This window comes from Esox lucius, chromosome 12 (genome assembly GCF_011004845.1).
Source record: "Esox lucius isolate fEsoLuc1 chromosome 12, fEsoLuc1.pri, whole genome shotgun sequence".
Taxonomy (NCBI): Eukaryota; Metazoa; Chordata; class Actinopteri; order Esociformes; family Esocidae; genus Esox; species Esox lucius.
Window position 1 is genome coordinate 35,440,808 of NC_047580.1, and position 25,529 is coordinate 35,466,336.

The window sequence follows — 25,529 nt, forward strand, 5'->3', positions numbered from 1 at the left end:
TTTCCCTGCCTGCCCGCCTGCCTGTCTGTCGGCCTTGTCTTTCGGCTTGTAGCTGAACTGAATGGGGATCCAGCGACCCACAGTACCCTCTTGTGTTCGCGCACACACACACACACACACACACACAAAGTGTTTCTGGCTGGTTCCCAAAATGGCACCCTATTCGGCGTATGTGCCCTGGTGATGAGGAGTGTGCTACATAGTGACTAGTGTGCCATTTGGGAGGGCCGTCTGTCTCTGGAGGTGGAAGGTTCATCCATTACATAACGCCTGTTTGGACATAATTAGTTTCCGGATCGTCTGTTGGACTAAAACCATGGATGGTGGCAATCAGCATGTTTTCTCTGCTCCGTCCCTCGTCCCAAACTGGCAGGTTTTAGGAAGGGCTGTGTTTATGGCAGGGAACCATTCCATCTGGATCTCTTGTCTCTTTTTTTGGTTGATTCTTTCCAGTGTCAAATTTTATTATTTTAGTTTTGTCATTATGTATTTGAGTCTAATGGTTTTTGGCATCCTGGGTCTCTGCTAGGTCCATTCTGGTACCAGCAGGTTCTGGAGGCTCTTCTCCCAGTTCACCTTTCTGTAGGCTTTGTAACGGAAGGTCTGGGGATCACCTTCTATTATTTGGGTGTGAAATTGATCATCTCTTTCCTGGATGTCCAAAATTGCTGGATATGGTTATTTGCAATATTCTAGTTTCCTCAGTGTGAAACGCATATCCAAAGATAATACCAGCCAAGCAGAGTTTCAATTGGCTGTTTGTCCCATGTTGGGAATTCATGTTTAGTAATTTGACCAAAGATATCCCTATAACACAGTCTTTTTCTCTCTCTCTCTCTCTCTCTCTCTCTCTCTCTCTCTCTCTCTCTCTCTCTCTCTCTCCCTCTTTCTCTCTGTCTCTCTCTGTCTTTCTCTTTGTCTTTTGATTTAAATGTTTACATTGCCAAAACATGATGAACATGAACAAAAGGAAATACATAAAAGGATTAAAAGCCAAAAATGAAAGGAAAAACCTGATACTAAGTAAATGTTCAATAACATTTTTAAAAGGTTAAAGGCATTTTAAATATATTATGTTATAATGTTCGATTTTCACCAGCCTGATTGACGAAGAAAAATGAAACTCCACATTTAAAGACTTTTAAAACATCTTTGTTCATTTCCTTTCTCTCCTCCCTGTTTCTCCCTCCTCCCTGTTTCTCCCTCCTCCCTGTTTCTCTCTCTCCCTCCTCCCTGTTTCTCCCTCCTCCCTCCTCCCTGTTTCTCTCCCTCTCCCACTCTCCCCCTCTTCTTTTTTGTCAGTGATGCAGCCAGTTGTTTCTTTCACCTGCCATCCTCTCCATGGTTTCCTTTCCTACTCCTCTCCTCTTTCCATCAAACGCATTTCCTCCCAATTACTGTCACCCTTCACCCTTGGCCCCTCACCCCTCCCCTGACTCCAACACACGCACCTCTCCCAGGGAACCCCTCCCCCTCTTGCATTCATTACTCTTTCTCTGGGCCAGCCTCTTTCTATACATCTTTCTGCCTCTTTCCCTCTTCTCTGTCTATTATCTCCAAGACTTGCTCTGCTGGTTGGGTTCTGTGTTGGGTTCCGTATTGAGTATTTGCCCTTGCCCCACCCCTGGTGCCCCACCCTTGTCGCTCTTTGTTTTTTCTTTGTGTGATGAATTAATATTTTATTGGGCCTTGATGAGGGATGCTCCTCTTTTCCCCAAACACTCCCAGATGATTTCCATCTTTCTGTCCATGACTCCCTCTTTCAGATCTCCCCCTGTCCCTCTCTCTATCCCATTTCTCCCTCCCCCATCCAACTAGTTAATCTCTCCCTCTCTGTCTCCCCAAATCTCTCCCTCCTTCGCTGACCAACTGACCTAAGCTCTAACCACCTCATCAACCCACCTCACCCTCTGCCTTTGTTTGCCCCCCCATCTCTCCGTCTCTAACCAACCATAGAACAAATCAGTCATTCTGGGATGTTGTCAGTCAGTCAGGTTGAGAGCCAACCCCAACAAGCTGTGAGAATAGAGCATCACTGTCTGACCTGAATGTAACCCTAACTAACCCAACCCTGAGGAAAGCTGACCAACTGTCAAAACCTGGGTATTTACTCAACAAGCTGTAATGCGTTGTGGAGCTTTTCCTTCTGACTGGCCTGGACCTGCCCTGCCCTACAGTCATTTATAGGCCTACGTTTTATTGATAAGACATCAACCAAGCTGCCATTGTAGGCTTGTGACTGTTCCTCATTTGGAGAAAAATCTATAATATATTCTCCTGGTAAGTAAGTGATTCATTTCTGTTCAATTTCTGTTCAATTATTTTTAACTAGTTTATCGGGTTTACTATTCGTGTGCTTTAATAAAAACGACTTGTATTAGTGTTACATTTGGCATACTGAATCTGGTTCTTCTTGCTTACTTATCTTGCTTTTCCAGGTTGTCCATCGTAGATAGAGAGCTGACAGAAACGTTGCGACTTGTCAGAACAAGATCGAGTTAACTGTTGACACGCGGTCTTCAGAATGCAGCGAACCGCCACTTTTACTCTCCACGGTTGGCCACATAGTCACCTCACACGGAAACAGTTTTCTTGTGTTAATCGTTATTGTTTAGTCGTCAAAAGTATCTATGTCAAACCCCGGTTTAACACCGGCAGGAAGCTGCCAAGCGCCCATCTGTTCCCCCAGCTGCAGGCGAGGGGGGCCGGGGAGAGAGAAGAGGGAGAGGCGTGGCTGGGTCCGGGACTGGAGGAGAGGGAGAGTACCATAAAACTGTCGAGCAGGGCGGGGGGATGGAGGGAGGGATATTAAATGCGCGTCTCAGGGCTGTTAACTTCTCGCGCCGTTAAAAACAGGAATAATTAAATATTAAGTAACACGACCCCGCCTCGAGGAGCAGTCGGGACTTTATTGGAAACTGGCAGCACGCGGACCCAGTAGCAGACCCCGCCTCTCGTCTCTATTCTATTCCCACCGGGGTCGCTCTGCGCTGCGCGTTCTCTCCCCCGTACCTCAGCTGCCGCTGCTCCCCTCGCGCTGCGGTCCGCTCGCTGAACAATGTAACCTCATCAACATAAAGGGGTTTGGAAATGTGTTGAACGGAAAAGGATCGCTGTTTCTCTTTTATTTATTTCACACCCACTTATACGTGTGTTATAATTTTTTGTTGTTGTTGGAATAAACTGTGGATTTGTGCTTGGAATGAATCGGTCGGATACTGAATAAAGTAAGTGTTATTCCGAACCTAACTTGCTACGGTTTGGTTTTGTGTGGTTGCACGGTTGAGTGGTCCTCTCAGTGTGGTTTGGGAGTGGAAGTGCTCGGATGTAAATGCTTTTTTTCAGAAGTGTTTGGGTATTTGAGTGTGACAACATTACCCGCTGAGGTTCAGAGCGCCGGCTCCGGGTAAATGTTGTTGTTGTGCAGATAAATAGGCTATTAGCGGAAGCAGAAAGTGTTTTATATTTATGGGCGTGCTGAGTGCTGTGGTATGAATGTAGTCTAATTGATTTTCCCGTTGTACGAGGGGGAACATGTTGACTACATGCTCTAGCGTCCCTTGTCAAAAAGTAGTTAAAATAACCTAAAAGCGAACAAATGCTTTACTTAACTCATACATGTATGAAACGAGTAGGATAATTATCTTGCCTAGTCTGGAATTCGAGTTTAGTCAATAACGCACTACGTTGTATTTTTCTTTCTTTCTGAGTTTTTGAATTATCTATAGGATTGTAAATTAGCCTACAATTTACGTCCTCGTTATAATGAGTCAGCGGACACAGACAATGACCAGTTGAAAATCACAGCCCAATGCCAACTATTGTCAACTGAAGAATGTCTGCAGGGCTGGGCTTTTCTTTTTGCTTTCCATTTGCGTGATTCGTTCTTGTGTTACATAGATGTGTGTTTCTGTGTGAGATAGTAGCATGGATTTTTACCATCAAAGAAACTACATCTGTAGGCTAACAGGGTGAGTCCCAAAGGCCACCATCCCTATACTGTGCACCTGTTTCCCGGGTTCTGTTTATAAGTAATGAGTATGGTGATATTGGGCTGAAATATTCAGAAAACCACAAGGCAGCGGACGGAGCCTACTGGTTTCAAGACGCAGAGCCTGAAAGGCGTGTGTGTTTTGATTTCCCAAAAGCAATGTCCAGTCTGAATGAGGGAAAGCCCTCTGTCAAGAGACTAAACACATTCTAATGTCTAACACCGTTCTTTCAACGTCAGGCCATATCAAACCCTCTGTTCAGAGACTAACCACATTCTAATGTCTAACACAGTTCTTTCAACGTCAGGCCATATCAAACCCTCTGTTCAGAGACTAACCACATTCTAATGTCTCACACCGTTCTTTCAACGTCAGGCCATATCAGCTGCAGAGAACCATGCAGACCTCTGCAGAACCAAAAATGGATAGAGCTGCTTGGCTGTTTTGCTTTGTTCAGAGCCCTTTACAGCAACATTATATTTGTCATTATATTGGGCTATGGGTTAAAAGGTTTTTGTTGGGCTGTGCTTATAGATGTTGGCCGGCCATATAGCCCCGCCAACTGCATGACGCTGCTACAGACCATGTCGAAATGGAGGTGAGACATTGCAGTGGCAACATATGTCAGTCGTAACTCGTTATTGGGAACATGTAGCTTATGGGTTTGAATCCTGGCCCTGGCATACTGGTACTGCCCGGGAGTTCCACATCAGCCCATGCAGTTGCTCTCAGCACTGCCCAGTGTGGTTGTCGGACTGGTACGTCTCGCTCTAGCCACTCCTCGTGGTAGGCCGACCGCCTATGAGCTTCACTGTGGTTGTTGGCGGGAGATTGCGTTCTCCTCAGCGCGTGTGCGCTACAGCCCAAGCTTCCTGGTTGGGCGTGTAAAGGACGTGTGATTGGAGGAAACCTCAACTTCAGCTGTCCTGCACTGACTGTGGAGGCAAGGTCATGGATCAGCAAAACTGGGAGGTGGGGAAAGTTAATAAAATAAAAAACCTGTTTCAGAAGTAACCCATGAAAAGCATACTACATGGGATATCTGTCTCTCTGTCAGTGACGCTAAGCCATAGAGAACCACACCAGTAGTTACTGCTGGTCCAGTCAACTGGCCTCTAACCCTCACTCTTCCAATCTCACTCTGGCACTTTCAGTCTCCCTTTCTCTCGCTCTCTCAAAAAACAATTAGAAATGTTGAGTAAACACTGCACTCAAGAATGTGGTGCTTTAACTCTCTGCGTGGTTCCTAGTTGGCCAGGGGGAAAGCGTAGTCACCTCTCATCCCCGGTCTCTGTCTCCCTCTCTCTCCAACGCAGCCAGCTTTAAACCTGCAGGAATGTGTGAATAGCCTCGATCTCTATTGTCTTTCTGCACGCCCCCCGCCCCCCACCCCCCACCCTCCCTTCATTCCCCAGGGGGTGATATCTATCAAGTTGTACACTCACCTTGCTTGTGTTCTAATTGGTCCCCTAGATCTAGTGCCCTTGTTCCAGTAGGGCGGTGTGTTGGGGTGTGTTGGCAGGGGCTTATTACAGAGAAGGACTGCTGTTCTACAGTGTTGACATTCCTTTAATGTTCTCAGCTCTCCACTCACACTGAACACTTTATATCTGTCTCTTTGTCTTCCCTTCCTTTATTCCTCCCTCTCTCGCTTATCCTTCCGCTTTATCCCTCTGCTTCTTACCTCCCATCTCTCTCTCGCTCTCCCCACTTCCCTCTGCCTTCCCCTCCCTCTCTCTTTATCCCTCTGTCTTTATCCCTCTCTCTTTATTCCTCTCTCACATCCCTCTCTCACCCTATATCTTTTTCCCTCTATTCATTTCTCTATTGCTCCTCTCTCCGTATATTTCTTCCAACCCTCTTTCACTCTATCATTGTATCTCATTCTTTCACACACACACACACACACACACACACACACACACTTTTTTTCTGTAATGTTTGAAGGGAATTTACTTGCTGTATTCACACAGACACACACACACACACACACACACACGTGTACACACTCCCTCTCTCCCTTTAAGGCAGATTAAGTGTTGTAAAAAAGCATGTTGTCTCATAAACACTTTGGGGAGCGTTCAACTCGGCTCTTGTTCAAGCTCTTCAGAACTGATTCAAACTACTGAAACACACACACACACACACACACACAGAGCGCTGGGTTTTTCTGCCTGGGTCTGGGACTCCATACCCCTCTCCCCCCTCCTCTCCTCTCTCTCCTCTCCTCTCTCTCCTCTCCTGTGGTCAGGTGTATATCCATCACTCTGTTTCCTCTGTCTCATCAGAAGCACCAGTCTAATTATGGATGCATTGTGATCTGATGCTTTTATACAACCACTGATTAAATGGGATTCCGGCATTTAATGTATGCACATGCCTGTGAAAGTGTGAATGTGGCTGTGTGTGTGTGTGTGTGTGTGTGTGTGTGTGGTGACCGTGTGGGTCCGACTCTGTGAATTACTGCAAGGGTTACGACCAGTAATGATTGATCATAATTAGGCCTGTCTTTCCAACGGGAGGGCATGCTGCTTCATAGTCACCAGTCCTTCTGCTCATGTACTATTAATGTGTGTGTGTTCTACTATTAATGTGCTGGTTGATCAGTGTTCGTGCAGATTGGCTAGTCCCGGAAATGGACAGTAGCCAGCTATGTTTCAAATGTTTTCCATTGAACCCAATACAAAGGAACAATACAGGCCATGTAATAAGAAACAACATGAGCGCTTGGCTAACTACAGGGAGAAGACGCTGTAACTATTCTTATCTGTCTGGATCAATCCAACATTGAAAAAACTTTTATGTCCACAAAGAGAATTTTCTTTGACATTCAAATGCTGCTCCTTATATGTGAAATATCACTCAAAACAAATTGCATGAAACAAAACACAGGTTGTTATTTCTGAATACAGTCTACACAGTTGAAACCCAGAAGCCTTCATCTGGATGGGCGCGTTCACACAGACACATGCCCAGTTCTGATCGTTTTCCCACTGGGCTAATTGGTCTTCTGACCAATCACATCAGACCTCTTCACATCAGCTCTTGTTCACAGCTGATGTGATTGGTCAAAAGACCAATTAGTGGGGCGAAAAGATCAGAACTTGAATGTCAATGACACGTTTCTCTTTTGCGGACACATATTTTTTTGTCTGTTTTAAGCCTAGCTGGTTGGACTCCTGAATGGCCTGCCTGACTATTTACTGGACATGCAGTGAATAAACATGCTAAACATCTTCTGATGTGAGGAGTTAGCCAGCTATGAGTGATCATCAGGGTGTGACACATCTGTGGGTGTGGCTTTATTCATTTGAATAAAGCCATGAATAAACAGAATCCTTTTTCTTTCTTTATTTTGAATCTCCCCCAGCCGCTGTGTTGGTGCGTGGATGTGAGTGGGAGGTTGATGGGTTCCCTGTGGGATCGTCGTAATCATGGTTCATTATCTTCAGACAGGGAAGTTGCATGGCTGTTTATTGGGGATGGTTAGCGTACAGCAGTCAGGATAATTGACTGGGGAGATGAGGCTATTTAGATACAGTTCCTGATGCTGAAATGATTCATTTCTACGTGTTTAAGCGGACACACTGATCCAATGTGACTTAGCAGTTAGTGCATTTATGTTGAGGTGGCAAGGTGAGACGAACATTTGTATTGCTGTTACCATTGCTCTTTTTGTTTTCTTATTTTATTTGTTCAGTCTGATAATTGACTACAGTAGACTGCTAACAAACGATGATGGTAAAGATAATTTACTAGAATAGACTGGTAACAACTGATGATGATAATGTTAGTTGTCTTCAGTAAGCTGCAAACAACCAATTATGGTTATGATAACTGACTTCTAGACCACTAAGAACAGATAATGGTTATGATAACTGACTTCTAGACCACTAAGAACAGATAATGGTTATGATAATTGACTTCTAGACCACTAAGAACAGATAATGGTTATGGTAACTGCCTACTGTACACCACTAACAAAAGATGATGATGCTCAAATGATTTTTCTTTCCAGACGCTTAATTCCTCAAGGACTGTAGTGTACTGACTGTCAGACACACACACACACGCACTCTGCTCTGTGTTGCATGGATAACCCTTCCTTACTTAAAGAGTAGAGAGAGACAAGCCTGTCACACCCTGATGATATCACATATCTAGTCTCTGAAATAACCGGGAAATATTCATCAGCTCTGTGGGGAGGAGGAGGTAGTGGGGGGAGAGGAGGAGGTAGTGGGGGGAGAGGAGGAGGTAGTGGGGGGAGAGGAGGAGAGGGGATTTAAAATGAGACAAAAAGAAACAAAAAAGAAACAGACAAAGAAAGAAAGAGATCCAAGAGGGAGAGGTTTGTTTATTGACAGGAGACTGACTGTTCTGTGCCACACAGACACACACAGACACACTGCTACTGTTCTGGTTCTGTGATGATAAAATATGTAGGAGGTTACTTTACTAATCACAGTATTTTGTATCTCTCCTTTCTCGCTCTGTTGAGTTTCTTTCCTGTCATTCAAACATTCACACTCATTTCCTTCCATCTCTAATTTACTAATTTGTCATCTTTTCTGTCTCTCCACCACCTTCCCGTTTTACTCTGTGCTGACACCACACACACACACACACACAAATAGACACACAGACACACACACACTCCACTCCACTGGAGCAGCAGGCTGAGTGTGTTCAGAGACAGGAGGAGAGGGAGAACGCCCAGTGTGTTCAGAGACAGGAGGAGAACGCCCAGTGTGTTCAGAGATAGGAGGAGAGGGTCCCAGTGTGTTCAGAGACAGGAGGAGAACGCCCAGTGTGTTCAGAGAGAGGAGGAGAGGGTCCCAGTGTGTTCAGAGACAGGAGGAGAACGCCCAGTGTGTTCAGAGAGAGGAGGAGAATGCCCAGTGTGTTCAGAGACAGAAGGAGATGGTCCCAGTGTGTTCAGAGACAGGAGGAGAGGGTCCCAGTGTGTTCAGAGACAGGAGGAGAACGCCCAGTGTGTTCAGAGAGAGGAGGAGAGGGTCCCAGTGTGTTCAGAGACAGGAGGAGAATGCCCAGTGTGTTCAGAGACAGGAGGAGAACGCCCAGTGTGTTCAGAGACAGAAGGAGATGGTCCCAGTGTGTTCAGAGACAGGAGGAGAGGGTCCCAGTGTGTTCAGAGACAGGAGGAGAGGGTCCCAGTTTTTAATAATCTCTGCTGTTGGAGGAATGTTTTCTACCCTGAGGCACCAATATGTTGCCAACTCTATCTTTGTTCCAGATACAGGACCCCGTTTTTTACACTACTCCAGATCACAACCCAGTTTATTACACTACTCCAGATCAGAACCCAGTTTATTACACTACTCCAGATCAGAACCCAGTTTAGTACGCTACTCCAGACCAGAACTCAATTTAGTATGCTACTCCAGACCAGAACCGAGTTTAATACGCTACACCAGACCAGAACCCAGTTTAGTACACTACACCAGAGTTGAACCCAGTTTAGTACACTACACCAGACCAGAACCCTAAGGAACCAGGGCTGTTTAGGAGGTAGCTTCTCCTGTTAATTGGTTGCTTCTCCTATAATTAGCTGGGAGCTTCTCATTTTATTCGTGGGGAGCTTCTCTTATTAGCGGGGGAGATCTTTTTTGTGTTAGTGGGGAGCTTCTCCTCCTGTTAGCAGAGAAACTGAAAAGATATCTCCTTGACAATCCGAGTACCTCATCTCAACGTGGCTGTACGCAATATCTGCCGACGTTTGCTATAGTGGTAGGCAGCTGTGCAGTCACACACACACACACACACACACACACACACACACACACACACACACACACACAAACCCTACCCACCCAGTGTAGCTCTCTAATAGTTTCCTTTGTGAGGCAGTCAGACAGTGTATCTCTAATAGTTTCCTTTGTGAGGCAGTCAGACAGTGTATCTCTAATAGTTTCCTTTGTGAGGCAGTCAGACAGTGTATCTCTCTAATAGTTTCCTTTGTGAGGCAGTCATACAGTGTATCTCCCTAATAGTTTCCTTTGTGAGGCAGTCATACAGTGTATCTCTCTAATAGTTTCCTTTGTGAGGCAGTCAGACAGTGTATCTCTCTAATAGTTTCCTTTGTGAGGCAGTCATACAGTGTATCTCTCTAATAGTTTCCTTTGTGAGGCAGTCAGAGTGTATCTCTCTAATAGTTTCCTTTGTGAGGCAATCAGACAGTGTATCTCTCTAATAGTTTCCTTTGTGAGGCAGTCAGACAGTGTATCTCTCTAATAGTTTCCTTTGTGAGGCAGTCAGACAGTGTATCTCTCTAATAGTTTCCTTTGTGAGGCAGTCATACAGTGTATCTCTCTAATAGTTTCCTTTGTGAGGCAGTCAGAGTGTATCTCTCTAATAGTTTCCTTTGTGAGGCAGTCAGACAGTGTATCTCTCTAATAGTTTCCTTTGTGAGGCAGTCAGACAGTGTATCTCTCTAATAGTTTCCTTTGTGAGGCAGTCAGACAGTGTATCTCTCTAATAGTTTCCTTTGTGAGGCAGTCAGACATTGTATCTCTCTCTAATAGTTTCCTTTGTGAGGCAGTCATACAGTGTATCTCTCTAATAATGTCCTTTGTGAGGCAGTCATACAGTGTATCTCTCTAATAGTTTCCTTTGTGAGGCAGTCAGACAGTGTATCTCTTTAATAGTTTCCTTTGTGAGGCAGTCAGATAGTGTATCTCTCTAATAGTTTCCTTTGTGAGGCAATCAGACAGTGTATCTCTCTAATAGTTTCCTTTGTGAGGCAGTCATACAGTGTATCTCTCTAATAGTTTCCTTTGTGAGGCAGTCATACAGTGTATCTTTCTAATAGTTTCCTTTGTGAGGCAGTCATACAGTGTATCTTTCTAATAGTTTCCTTTGTGAGGCAGTCAGACAGTGTATCTCTCTAATAGTTTCCTTTGTGAGGCAGTCAGACAGTGTATCTCTCTAATAGTTTCCTTTGTGAGGCAGTCAGACAGTGTATCTCTCTAATAGTTTCTTTTGTGAGGCAGTCAGACAGTGTATCTTTCTAATAGTTTCTTTTGTGAGGCAGTCAGAGTGTATCTCTCTAATAGTTTCCTTTGTGAGGCAGTCAGACAGCGTAACCACTCTGATGGAGCATTCCATTGTGCTGTCCCAAACCACACCCTATCCACTCTCCAGTGCACTGCAGGACAGCAAGGCCCTATGGTACCTCCACTGGGAGTAGGGAGATGTTTATAAACACCACCACTCTATGAGAGCTCCTGGAAGAGAGAGGAGGAGGCTTCTAGGTCTGTCCATAATACCCAGACAATAGGGAGGTACTCAGGACTGTCCTCCCAGACAATAGGGAGGTATTCAGGACTGTCCTCCCAGAGAATCGGGAGCTATTCAGGATTGTCCTCCCAGACAATAGGTTGGTATTCAGGACTGTCTTCCCAGACAATAGGGAGGTATTCAGGACTGTCTTCCCAGACAATAGGGAGGTATTCAGGACTGTCCTCCCAGACAATAAGGAGGTATTCAGGACTGTCCTCCCAGACAATAGGGAGGTATTCAGGACTGTCCTCCCAGACAATAGGGAGGTATTCAGGACTGACCTCCCAGACAATAGGGAGGTATTCAGGACTGACCTCCCAGACAATAGGGAGGTATTCAGGACTGTCCTCCCATGCAGACAACTGACCTGACTTTCTCTGACAAGTCACAGGACAGAGTAATGGATACATTTTTTAAGAAGGGATAATTCATATTTGGGATGATATTCAACCAGGAACTCCTTCCTTGGCCTCTGACAGGAGAGGGATACTCCTCTATCTTTAATCCTCTGAGAGTTGAATCTCATATCGCTGTGTCGGTCTGTCACCATGGTCCATTCCTTAGTTACGTGACATTCTCATCCGTGGATCATATATTATCATGACATCATGAATCAGATGTTATCATGACATGTAGTTCGAGAGCTGAGTGCTTTCTTTAACTCAGTGAGCCTTTGTAGTTCTCTCACAGTAACTTATCGTGTTTTACAGATGATCCCTCATTCAAGCCAGGTTCACAGTTTGAAAAGTCTGGCTTTGGGACAGAAGTGATTCTTCCATTGTTTTGTTTTTGGATGAAGCCTGGCGCACTAGTTAACGCAAAACATCAAGGACTGAAAGGCAGATCGGGAAGATGGAGGCTTTCTGAACACCGAAATACGCACACATGCCACATAAACACACAAACATATGGAGAGCTGAGTGACTGTAGTCTGAGCTTGTTGGGTGTGTCACAGTCGAGAATCTGTTCAGTTTGTCTCACAGCATGTGTCTGTCTACCTAATACACACACACACAGACATTCGTCTACCCTTTTACACACACATATATCTAATACACACACACAGAGTACGTCTACCTAATACACACACACACACACACCTAGTATGTCTACCTAATACACACACACACATACGTCTACCTAATACACACACACACACATGCGTCTACCTAATACACACACACACATTCGTCTACCCTTTTACACACACATGTATCTAATACACACACACACACAGAGTATGTCTACCTAATGCACACACACACACCTAGTACGTCTACCTAATACACACACACACACATGCGTCTACCTAATACCTACACAGACACAAAGACATCACGTCTACCTAATATCTTCAAAGGACTGTTCTGTCTCTGAGTGCAGTAAGCTGCTGTTTTCTCTCTCTGTCACTGTGTCCTTCACCTTAGTTTCTGTCTGTCAGTCTGGAGTGTGTGTGGAGCGGGCTGTGTATACAGGGCTGTGTGTGTTTTTATGGATGTGTGTTTCTACAACTATGTGTTTATTTTGATTGTCCGTCTTTTACTGGAGGTATTTCCAGCTGCAGGTTTTGTCAGGGAGGGCATATAGTGTCTACTCAGATTCACGTGGGGTATGGCCCTCTCTCTCTTTGTCTGACTCTGTCTCTCTTTGTCTCTGTCTCTCTTTGTCTGTCTCTGTCTCTCTTTATCTGTCTGTCTCTCTTTATCTGTCTGTCTCTCTTTGTCTGTCTCTGTCTCTCTTTATCTGTCTGTCTGTCTTTGTCTGTCTCTGTCTCTCTTTGTCTCTGTCTCTCTTTATCTGTCTGTCTCTCTTTGTCTGTCTCTGTCTCTCTTTTTCTCTTTGTCTCTCTCATCTCTGTTCGTCTCTGTCTGTTTCTGTAATGTGTCAGTTCTGACCAGGCTCTGAGAGAGTCAGTCCCAGTGGTCAACTATGTGTCTTGTGTGTTTAATACAGACAGGACAGAGGGGGGGCTTTAAGGACTGCACAGAAGGGTGGGGTTAACTGACAATAGGGCAGGGTAAATGTAAATTAAAAGGGGAGGGAAGAGGCATGGGGTTAAAGGGGAGGACAGAGGCATGGGTTTAAAAGGGAGGACAGAGGCATGGGTTTAAAGGGGAGGACAGAGGCATGGGGTTAAAAGGGGGGGCAGAGGCATGGGGTTAAAGGGGAGGACAGAGGCATGGGTTTAAAGGGGAGGACAGAGGCATGGGTTTAAAGGGGAGGACAGAGGCATGGGGTTAAAAGGGGGGGCAGAGGCATGGGTTTAAAGGGGAGGACAGAGGCATGGGGTTAAAGGGGAGGACAGAGGCATGGGGTTAAAGGGGGGGACTGAGGCATGGGGTTAAAGGGGAGGACAGAGGCATGGGTTTAAAGGGGAGGACAGAGGCATGGGTTTAAATGAGAGGACAGAGACATGGGTTTAAAGGGGAGGATACCCAGGGCCCTCAGAAAATGCAATTCTTAGGTTTATTTAACTGACCTAAACAACCAGGTGTGTTGAATTCGGTCAGTTGCTGAGTCAGTAACTCCACGTGGTCAGTTGTTGGGACAGTCTGGGAACTGAGTCTCTTCAGGAACAGTGTTGCCATAGCTTGTCCAAACTTCCCTCCTCTACATGTCTTCCAGTCCTCTGTCTTTTCTCTCATGTCTTCCCCAGTCCCACATCACTTTCCTGGTTCTTCACATCACACGGTAGTGGCAGTACTTTTTCTGTCAGCCACAGAAGCTTTTTTCTCTCCTTCTTTTCCTTTCTGCCTTTCTTCTCTCTCTCTCCATCACTCTTTCTCTCCATCTCCCTCTCTTTCTCTCCATCTCCCTCTCTCCATCTCTCTCTCTCTCTCTCTCCATCTCTCCATCCATCCATCTCTCTCTCTCTCTCTCTCTCCCTCCATCGCTCTCTCTCCCTCCATAGTTCTCTCTCCATCGCTCTCTTTCTCTCTCTCCATCGCTCTCTCTCGCCCCGGGGCTATTATTCCTTGAGGAACGAGAAGGAGTTAAATGCTGATACTGCAGAACCAGCGCAGTCAAACTTCACGCCGTCAAATTGGCTGTTGCCACACCAGGCCGACCTGAACTCCGCTTCGCTGTGATGTTGAAACTGCTCGTCTCTCAGATGGCACTAGTCATATACCTGACCCGGCGCCACGCCGGAATATTAACATTTATATTAGACACACTGTGATTCTCTGAAGCTTGAAAGGGTTTGCGTTTAATGTGTACTCTGCGTGAGAGTGCTGCTAATCAGACTCTTTATGTTGTTGTTGCGGTGGGATGGGAACTAGCGCCGACACTGGACATGCATGCTGACTTTCACCTCAAAGGGTAATTTTTTTGCTGCGTGGTCTAACATTTGCCGCATAGGCAAACTTTTCTGCATAACTTTTAATGAAACCTGAGCGTAAGCAGCGTGCCCCCCAAGGACCCGCGTCGCTCTGGGTAAAACTACGGAATTCACAGCGCTGCTCACACCCGAGAATATTTCAATTTCCATTTTTGTAATTTAGCCGACACTCTTATCTGAAGATGTGGACAGTGTAGAGTGCATCCGTTTTCATTCATTTATATAATTATTTTACAAACACTCGGAGGGCCTCTCAATCTGCCCACGTCACAGAAGTTAGTCACACCTGTCCGACATGGCAGCCGGCTCCTTTAAACGGGCCTTGCTGCGAAAGTCAGCGTTGACTGTTAAAGTCGAACTTAGTTGGCTCCGTCAGCAGACCTCTCTGCCGGCTGCCCTCCGGTACCGTGGAGTGATTGCTTGTTGCTTGTTACTCCGCATGTATAATTTATGACATTATCAAAAGGCTCCCTGCGTGAGATGCGTCGGGGAAGGTGATCCTGTTGCCGTCTTCTCCTTACAGAATGGGATCGTGTAAACCATTACACCGCGAGGGCCTTCATTGAAATGTTGCCTTTAATCTTAAATAGCGTAGCAAACTGTCCATTCTAACTAGTGCGAGACACTTTGAAGGTGTGGAGATATACTGGTGTTGGGAGAGTAGATAAAATGTTATATGCATACTGATCATTTTCAGCCCCCCCCCCCCCTTTCTCTTTTACCATGTCCCAAATGCTCCCTATTCCCTGCATAGTACCCTACTGGTCGGGTGCTAGGCCCTGGTCCATGGGCTATATAGGGAATAGGGTGGCATTTGGGACGAATATCTTCTCTTTCATATCCAGAGCCTGAAGACGTCTCTGTTCTGCAACATAAATTAAAGATGAACCCCCTCTCTCTCTCCCTTACTTCTCACAAGTCCTCCTCGAAATGTTTTTAAAAAATAATAAAAAATAATGAAATGATATTCAACATATTCAATGTGTTGGTTATGCGGTATGCAGATACGTCTCTGGACTTCTGAGGCAGAGGGGAAGGAGAGACTCAGGAGAAGCAGGGAGGAGGGGAAGCGAGAGAGGGAGAGACTGAGGAGGAGAAAGAGAGACTGAAAAGGAGAGAGGAGGTGGGAGGAGAATGAGAGACTGAAGGAAGGATGGAGGAGAGACTGAGAAGGAGGAAGGGGGGAAATGGGAGGAGAACGAGAAACTGAAGGAAGGATGGAGGAGAGACTGGGAAGAAGGAGGGAGACTGAGGAGAAGCAGGGAGGAGGAGTGACTGAGGAGAAGCAGGGAGGAGGAGTGACTGAGGAAAAGCAGGGAGGAGGTGTGACTGAGGAGAAGCTTAATTATGTTTGTAAGCCATAGGACATTCAGTACAGTAAAACTGTACATTTCTGGGATGTGTGGTTGTCTTATTATGATGCATCTCCAGATGGATGACTCTACATCACTATAGATCAGACGGGTTAACGTCACTAACTCGCCGTCATTGTAGATCAGATGGATGACATCAGTAACTCTTATGTCATTGTAGATCAGACGGATGACGCCAGTAACTCTGTCATTGTAGATCAGACGGATGACACCAGTAACTCTATGTCATTGTAGATCAGACGGATGACGCCAGTAACTCTGTCATTGTAGATCAGACGGATGACACCAGTAACTCTACGTCGCTATAGATCAGACGGATAAAGCCACTAACTCTGTTGCTATAGGTCAGACAATGACGCCACTAACTGTACGTCCCTTTAGATCAGAAGGATGACACCACTAACTGTACGTCCCTTTAGATCAGAAGGATGACACCACTAACTGTACGTCTCTTTAGATCAGAAGGATGACACCACTAACTGTACGTCCCTTTAGATCAGAAGGATGACACCACTAACTGTACGTCCCTTTAGATCAGAAGGATGACACCACTAACTGTACGTCCCTATAGATTAGGCGGACGACACCACTAACTCTAAGTCACTATAGCTTAAACGGATGACGCCACTAAGTCACTATAGCTTAGACGGATGACGCCACTATGTCACTATAGATCAGATGGATGACGCCATTGACTGTACGTTGCAATAGATCAGAGCATCTCTGCTGAGTTACTCCAATGTGAATGTAGTGCTGTTTCAGCCAGCTTAGTCCCAGATCAGTTTGACCTCTGGCCAAATTGATTGATTTTAATCTGCTGGCTAACTGGTACTGTTTTATTCTCAACTGTAACAAATAACGAATGTTTGGTTGGACTGTATCAAGCTGACTAGAACTGATATCATTTTATTGACTGGTTGTACAGTATCAACCTGACTAGAACTGATATCATTTTATTGACTGGTTGTACAGTATCAACCTGACTAGAACTGATATCATTGAAATGACTGGTTGTACAGTATCAACCTGACTAGAACTGATATCATTGAAATGACTGGTTGTACAGTATCAACCTGACTAGAACTGATATCATTTTATTGACAGGTTGTACAGTATCAACCTGACTAGAACCGATATCATTGTAATGACTGGTTGTACAGTATCAACCTGACTAGAACTGATATCATTGAAATGACTGGTTGTACAGTATCAACCTGACTAGAACTGATATCATTTTATTGACTGGTTGTATAGTTTCAGCCTGAGCAGAACTGATATCATTGTAATGACTGGTTGTATAGTTTCAGCCTGAGCAGAACTGATATCACTGTAATGACTGGTTGTATAGTTTCAGCCTGAGCAGAACTGATATCACTGTAATGACTGGTTGTATAGTTTCAGCCTGGGCAGAACTGATATTGTAATGGCTGGTTGTACTGTAACCTCTTGCATGACTCTGGTCTCTGACCTTTTATTGTTTAAGAGTTGTTTATGTAGCTTGTCTCAGGATGTAGTCAGTATTTACCATCCGCTGTCTGGCTGCCTGAAACCCAGCCTCTCTGACTCATGGTGTCATGAACAAGCTGTGTAACATATTTGTGTGTGTGTGTGTGTGTCTTTTTCTCTGTGTGTTTTTCTTTTCCGTGTGTGCGTCTTTCATTAGAAGTCTCTGTTGGAAGAACTTAAGTTGTTTACTTTCATGACTGAAACAGGACGTCCTGTGTCAAGGTCCTCTTTGTGGTCCTCCATTTGTGTTTTATGGGTCAGAGCTAGTGCACTAGGCTGTGTTTTAAGGGTCAGAGCTAGTGCACTAGGCTGTGTTTTAAGGGTCAGAGCTAGTGCACTAGGCTGTGTTTTAAGGGTCAGAGCTAGTGCACTAGGCTGTGTTTTAAGGGTCAGAGCTAGTGCACTAGGCTGTGTTTTAAGGGTCAGAGCTAGTGCACTAGGCTGTGTTTTAAGGGTCAGAGCTAGTGCACTAGGCTGTGTTTTAAGGGTCAGAGCTAGTGCACTAGGCGGTGTTTTAAGGGTCAGAGCTAGTGCACTAGGCGGTGTTTTAAGGGTCAGAGCTAGTGCACTAGGCTGTGTTTTAAGGGTCAGAGCTAGTGCACTAGGCTGTGTTTTAAGGGTCAGAGCTAGTGCACTAGGCTGTGTTTTAAGGGTCAGAGCTAGTGCACTAGGCTGGGTTTTAAGGGTCCGAGCTAGTGCACTAGGCTGTGTTTTAAGGGTCAGAGCTAGTGCACTAGGCTGTGTTTTAAGGGTCAGAGCTAGTGCACTAGGCTGGGTTTTAAGGGTCCGAGCTAGTGCACTAGGCTGTGTTTTAAGGGTCAGAGCTAGTGCACTAGGCTGTGTTTTAAGGTTCAGAGCTAGTGCACTAGGCTGTGTTTTAAGGGTCAGAGCTAGTGCACTAGGCTGTGTTTTAAGGGTCAGAGCTAGTGCACTAGGCTGTGTTTTAAGGGTCAGAGCTAGTGCACTAGGCTGTGTTTTAAGGGTCAGAGCTAGTGCACTAGGCGGTGTTTTAAGGGTCAGAGCTAGTGCACTAGGCGGTGTTTTAAGGGTCAGAGCTAGTGCACTAGGCTGTGTTTTAAGGGTCAGAGCTAGTGCACTAGGCTGTGTTTTAAGGGTCAGAGCTAGTGCACTAGGCTGTGTTTTAAGGGTCAGAGCTAGTGCACTAGGCTGGGTTTTAAGGGTCCGAGCTAGTGCACTAGGCTGTGTTTTAAGGTTCAGAGCTAGTGCACTAGGCTGTGTTTTAAGGGCTTTAGTCAGAGCTAGTGCACTAGACTGTGTTTGAAGGGCTTTAGTCAGAGCTAGTGCACTAGGCTGTAGGATGACATTTAGAACACCAGGTGAACCGATCTCCAGGGCAGGCATCAGAACAGCATGGCATTCTACAGGAAGTGTACAAGAAGAAGAGAAACATGAGGTAGCAAAGATAAAGGGAAGAAGATCAGGTGGTAAAGATATAAAGTGAAGAAGATGAAGAAGAGCTACTGAGCCTCAGCCCTAGCAGGCAGCGTGGATGTTCTGGTTCAGTGTCTGAAAGGCAGACCGACTGACGGACAGACAGACAGACAGTCAGATGTCTGTGTGAAGGTTGGAGAGACAGACAGGCAGGCAGACTGACAGACAGGCAGATCTCTGTATGAAGCTTGGAGAGCTTTGAAGAACAAAAGGAGCTGTTTGAAGTGAAGGAGTCTTGAGAGAGACAGACAGACACAGAGAGAGAGGTGTCTGTCACTTGGAATATAATAGTAGGGAGTTTTAAACCCACTCACTGACTCTACCTAGCTCTCTCCTTTAACAATTCTTTGTCTTCTTCTCCTCCTCCTCTTCAGCAGGTAAGGGGGTGCCATGCCAGCTGTTTCTCCCCCTTTGCTCCCCATCGCCACCTGCTGGTGGTGTTTGGTGATATTGCTGCTGCCCGCCCAGGCCCTGACTCAGCTGGACGCTAACACTGAAAAGGCCTCTCTCGCTGGGCAGGCCTTCCCTCAGCTCTCCCTGGATGGTTCCCCCCTAAACCACCTTCTCCTGGATCCCAGGTCTGGCCAGCTGTACGTCGGGGCGGTCAACCATCTGCACCACCTGTCTTCAGATCTACAGGTAGGCAGAACGCCTTGAATCACCAGGACCTGGCTTTCAATGGGCGGGTTTCCCGGGTCACGGATCAGGACTCGGTCTGTGTTTGGGTGACGGCTCCTGTGTGTTTCTTGATGTTGCCAGTGTGTTTGATGTAGGCGTTATATTATGACAGAGGGCGTTCCTGTGAGACAAACAGTGGCTTTGTCCCAAACAGCTATTGGATCTTATTGGCCCTGGTCTAAATTAGGGAAGCTGCCACTATGTGTTCCATTTAATATCATCTGTCTTGTCTTAGGTGCTGTCCTCCAGTCAGACTGGCCCCAAGCTGGACAGTCCCGAGTGTTTACCCCCCATCGTATCTAAAGACTGCCCCAGCGCCCGCTTGACCCCCAACACCAATAAGATCCTGCTCCTGGAAGAGGGCGTGGCCGGGGGTAGGCGCCTGATCGTGTGTGGGACATTGTTCCAGGGCATCTGCGACAAGAGGAGTCTGGGTAATGTGTCTGAGATACTTTACCAGACGTCCAACCCGGTGGACACCCAGTACGTGGCGGCCAACGATCCCCGTGTCTCCACAGTGGGCGTGGTCTTGAACCAGAACGGGGTGGGGCTGATGTTAGTGGGGCGCGGCTACACCAGTAAAGGCCCCAGCGACATCCCGCCAATCACAACGCGGCGTCTGGCTTCCAGCTCCTCCCCCGCCCGCCAGGCCTTCTCTCAAGACGAGGAACTGGGAAAGCTTGTTGTGGGGAGCTACTCTGAGTACAATAACTACTTCATTTCCGCGTTTAGCCACAGCGACCATGTCTATTTCCTGTTCTCGCGGCGGGATGTGTGGCACAGGAAGGAGTACCGGACCTACGTTTCTCGCCTCTGCGCCGGTGACCGCAGCTTCTACTCCTACGTGGAAGTTCCACTGGAGTGTTCCGGCGGTTACAACCTTGCCCAGGGGGCTACCCTGGCAGAACACCAGGGGCAGCCGGCCCTGTTCGTTGCCATGGCGGCTGGGCAGGCGTCGACGCCCTCGGCGACGGACCGCTCAGCTCTGTGTGTCTATGGGATTTCGGAGCTGGACGAGGCTCTGCAGAGGGCCCAGGAGCTGTGTTACACCGAAGGGGGAAGAGGCGGTGATGGGAAGGAGGAGGCCTATATCGAATACGAGGTGTCATCAAAGTGTCTTCGGCTGCCTAAGGTACCTAGATATATTGTCTTATCTATTGTGTGCCTGTGTTTGTGTATCTACAGTCGCTTCGGAATGTTTTCTGACCGCTACACTTAATTCATAACTGATTCATTCATTTTGGGTGAAATCCACCTGCACAAAATAGCCCATAATAACAATGTGAAAAACAGTTTTAAATTGCAAATTGAGCTTCTGTGTCCTTTGAACATGCTTGAGATGCCTCCAGAACTTGAAGTCCACCTGTGGCAGCACTAGATCAGTCAGGGCATTATTTTAAAGAGGCTGGATTAATGCCACTCCTGAGTAAAAAGGCATTTGCACATGCAATGTGAAGTTTTCCAAACGGCACCATTAGGTCTAAATACCAAGCACTGCATCAGGCAAAAACATGGTACAATTCATCATCCAGCTAATACCATCTTATCATGAAACATGGTGGTGGCAGCATGTTGCTGTGGGGATGCTTCTCAGCGGCATGGACTGGGAGACTGGTCCAGATTGTGGGAAGGGTGCACGAAGTCCTTATAGAACATCTGAGTGGCTTCAGGACAAGTCTGGGAATGTCCTTGAGTGGCCCACCCAAAGCCAGGATCCCACTGAACATCTCTGGGGCGACCTGAAGATTTTTGCTTTAGGACACTACTCATCCAAACTGACAAAAAGTTTAAGAGGATCTGGACAGAAATGATAACTGCCCAATCCAGGTGTGCAAAGCTGTTAGAGGCGTACCCAAGAAAACCCGAAGCTGTGACCACTGCTGAAGGTGCCTCTACATGTCACGGACTGGGGGGTCTGGATGCGTTTGTACACTTTATATTGTAATTGATTTGGCACAAATTTCCAAAAACATGTTTTTGCTTTGTCATTATGGGGAGTTTTGTGTTGATTAATGGCAGAACAATAAATTAATTCTGAATTAAGTCTATAACACAACAAAATGTGGAGAAAGTGAAGGGGTCCGAATGCTTTGCAGAACCACTGTATTCAGGCCTGTGCGAAAGCTAATACACCTGGTTGTACCGTTAAGTCTTTATTGGATTAGGTCTTTTACAAAGCTTGGCTGGAAAAAAAGTCTGCAGTCATCCCAGACCTAAAACCGGATGAGCCTTCTACTACTTAACCTGATGCTGCTTTAACGCTGCATCCGAGAGGATTAGAGGAGCCTCTACCTGCCTAGGTACCTCTGAGCTGTGTAGTGCTATGTAGCACTGTATAGGGCTATGTAGCACTATGTAGTGTTATGTACCATTATGTAGTGCAATGTAGCACTGTGTAGCTCTGTGATGGGCTGAGATAGTTCCGTGTAGCTTTGTGTAACACTTTGTAGTTTAGTGTTGTGCTGAGTAGTGCTGCATAGCTCCATATAGTGCTTTATAGTTTCTATTTAGCCTTTGTAAATGAAGAGGAGAGTAAGAATGTTTTTGTGGCGATTAGTGGTACTTGAGTTTTTACAATATTAGTATTAGACAGACCCCTGTTTATCCAGCATGGTTATTACATACAGGTAAAAGTGTCCTGAAAAGGACATGGAAAATGGTTTGATATGACAGTGAAAGTGCCTTTCATGTTATTGTGCATAAAAGCAGATTCTACTAAATTTACAAAGTTAAAATGTGGAGAAAAAGTTTTTTAAAGTATTTACTGCTTTGCCTTTTTTGTATTTGAAAGATGGGGTGGGGGGTTATTCATTTTAATTTTGGGGATTTCTATTTTTTGTGCATTTACCTTAATTATATTAGTTGGTTCAGATTCTGCCAAACACAGTAACATGAAAATGGTGTGGTAAGAAACATAATGGAACCAGGCGACGCATAATCACATGATCAGTGAAAACACAATGGAATCAGACGACGCATAATAACATGACCATTGAATGAACACAATGGAACCAGACGATGCATAATAACATGACCAGTGAAAACACAATGGAACCAGACGATGCATAATGACAGACCAGTGAAAAAACAATGGAACCAGACGATGCATAATGACAGACCAGTGAAAACACAATGGAACCAGACGATGCATAATGACAGACCAGTGAAAACACAATGGAACCAGACGATGCATAATGACAGACCAGTGAAAACACAATGGAACCAGACGACATAATGACAGACCAGTGAAAACACAATGGAACCAGACGATGCATAATGACAGACCAGTGAAAACACAATGGAACCAGACGACATAATGACATGACCATTGAATGAACACAATGGAACCAGACAATGCATAATGACAGACCAGTGAAAACACAATGGAACCAGACGACGCATAATAACATGACCATTGAATGAACACAATGGAACCAGACGATGCATAATGACAGACCAGTGAAAACACAATGGAACCAGACGATGCATAATGACAGACCAGTGAAAACACAATGGAATTATACGACGCATAATGACAGACCAGTGAAAACACAATGGAACCAGACGACATAATGACAGACCAGTGAAAACACAATGGAACCAGACGATGCATAATGACAGACCAGTGAAAACACAATGGAACCAGACGATGCATAATGACAGACCAGTGAAAACACAATGGAACCAGACGATGCATAATGACAGACCAGTGAAAACACAATGGAACCAGACGATGCATAATGACATGACCAGTGAAAACACAATGGAACCAGACGACATAATGACATGACCAGTGAAAACACAATGGAACCAGACGACATAATGACAGACCAGTGAAAACACAATGGAACCAGACGACATAATGACATGACCATTGAAAACACAATGGAACCAGACGACATAATGACATGACCAGTGAAAACACAATGGAACCAGACAACATAATGACAGACCAGTGAATGACTCATGGTTTAACAAGCAAATGTTGTCATAAACTTGCAGTTTTAAGGTCACATGGACAGAATTCAAACCTAAGGAGGACTGTAAACATTTCAGATAGCTGGCCACATCTCAGGTGCTAATTCCCACATAAATTGTTTTCCATAATCTTAAGGGTCTGCCTGGATGAAATGCCCCTTTAACTCTTTCCTGACAGGAAAATGGGCTGGGCTATTCAAAATGTTATGTTTATTGTGGGGTTGTCCCTATGGGGGAGAAGGTGAGCTGTAATGAGGAGTACTGTATTGTTTGATTTTCTATAGGCCATCACTACAGTATAAGCTGGAGAACGATATATTAAATGATATTAAGGAAAAATACAAAGGTTTTGGTGCAAGTAAAGATATATAAACTAACAAATATTGTCAAATCAATGTTTACCATTGAACTAAAATACAAAGAAAAGATGCAACAGTTTCAGAGGTGTTTGAGTTACAGATTAAATGAAGTAATTTGCCCTAATTCATGTGTTTTATGAAACTATAAACTCTGAGAGAAACAAGCTTTTTTTTTACATATGGAAAAGTTTTTATATCAGCTCATGAAACATGAGACCATTAGCTTATTTTTATTGTTCAGTGTAACATCAAACAGTGAGACCAGATTGCTGTATTGATCTCCAGCCTGTGGTCAGTCTGAGTGACAGCTGTCTTCATGCTGACAGATTAGTCCAGCTGCTCTGTCCACCTCTAATCCTTCTGAGTGCTTTCTAAACGGACTGAGACCAACTCACACCCCCCTCTGGCTGAATGGACACGCACCAAAACCCCCCCTCTGGCTGAATGGACACGCACCAAAACCCCCCCTCTGGCTGAATGTACATGCACCAAAACCCCCCCTCTGGCTGAATGTACATGCACCAAAACCCCCCCTCTGGCTGAATGGACATGCACCAAACCCCCCCTCTGGCTAAACTGACACGCACCAAAACCCCCCCTCTGGCTGAATGGACACGCACCAAAACCCCCCCTCTGGCTGAATGGACACGCACCAAAACCCCCCCTCTGGCTAAACTGACACACACCAAAACCCCAACCCCTGGCTGAATGGACATGCACCAAACCCCCCCTCTGGCTAAACTGACACGCACCAAAACCCCCCCTCTGGCTGAATGTACACGCACCAAACCCTCCCTCTGGCTAAACTGACACACACCAAAAAAATATATAGAATTGGTAGTGACAGAACTGTTAGCCTGGGGTCTGGTCTGGGTAGTGACAGAACTGTTAGCCTGGGGTCTGGTCTGGGAAGTGACAGAGCTGTTTAGTCTGGGTCTGGTCTGGGAAGTGACAGGACTGTTTAATCTGGGTCTGGTCTGGGAAGTGACAGGACTGTTTAGTCTGGGTCTGGTCTGGGTAGTGACAGAACTGTTTAGTCTGGGTCTGATCTGGGTAGTGACAGAACTGTTTAGTCTGGGTCTGGTCTGGGTAGTGACAGAACTGTTTAGTCTGGGTCTGGTCTGGGTAGTGACAGAACTGTTTAGTCTGGGTCTGGTCTGGGAAGTGAAAGGACTGTTTAGTCTGGGTCTGGTCTGGGTAGTGACAGAACTGTTTAATCTGGGTCTGGTCTGGGAAGTGACAGGACTGTTTAGTCTGGGTCTGGTCTGGGTAGTGACAGATCTGTTTAGTCTGGGTCTGGTCTGGGTAGTGACAGGACTGTTTAGTCTGGGTCTGGTCTGGGAAGTGACAGGACTGTTTAGTCTGGGTCTGGTCTGGGTAGTGACAGGACTGTTTAGTCTGGGTCTGGTCTGGGTAGTGACAAAACTGTTTAGTCTGGGTCTGGTCTGGGTAGTCCTGACTGGTTGCCAACCAGAAAACCGCTGTTTGGTCTGGTTATCTGTAGTCCTGACTGGTTGGCTACCTGAAAACAGCGACACACCAGAGTCAGTGG

General features: G+C 45.7%; 1 protein-coding gene across 6 annotated transcripts in view; it reads left to right on the forward strand.

Moving 5' to 3' along the window:
• The window catches only part of plxnb3 (plexin B3), an 87,201-nt gene that overhangs the window by 19,915 nt on the left and 41,757 nt on the right, over nucleotides 1–25,529 (forward strand). For 2 of the 6 annotated variants that reach the window (XM_034295939.1, XM_034295940.1), the window contains 2 exons: nucleotides 19,337–19,601; nucleotides 19,876–20,772. In XM_034295939.1, the coding sequence (XP_034151830.1) occupies nucleotides 19,353–19,601; nucleotides 19,876–20,772 (1,146 nt within the window). In that variant the 5' untranslated portion in view covers nucleotides 19,337–19,352. Of the gene's footprint in view, nucleotides 1–2,906; nucleotides 3,228–19,336; nucleotides 19,602–19,875; nucleotides 20,773–25,529 lie in introns of those variants that run through there. The other 4 variants (XM_034295941.1, XM_034295944.1, XM_034295942.1 and 1 more) reach the window with 3 other exon arrangements.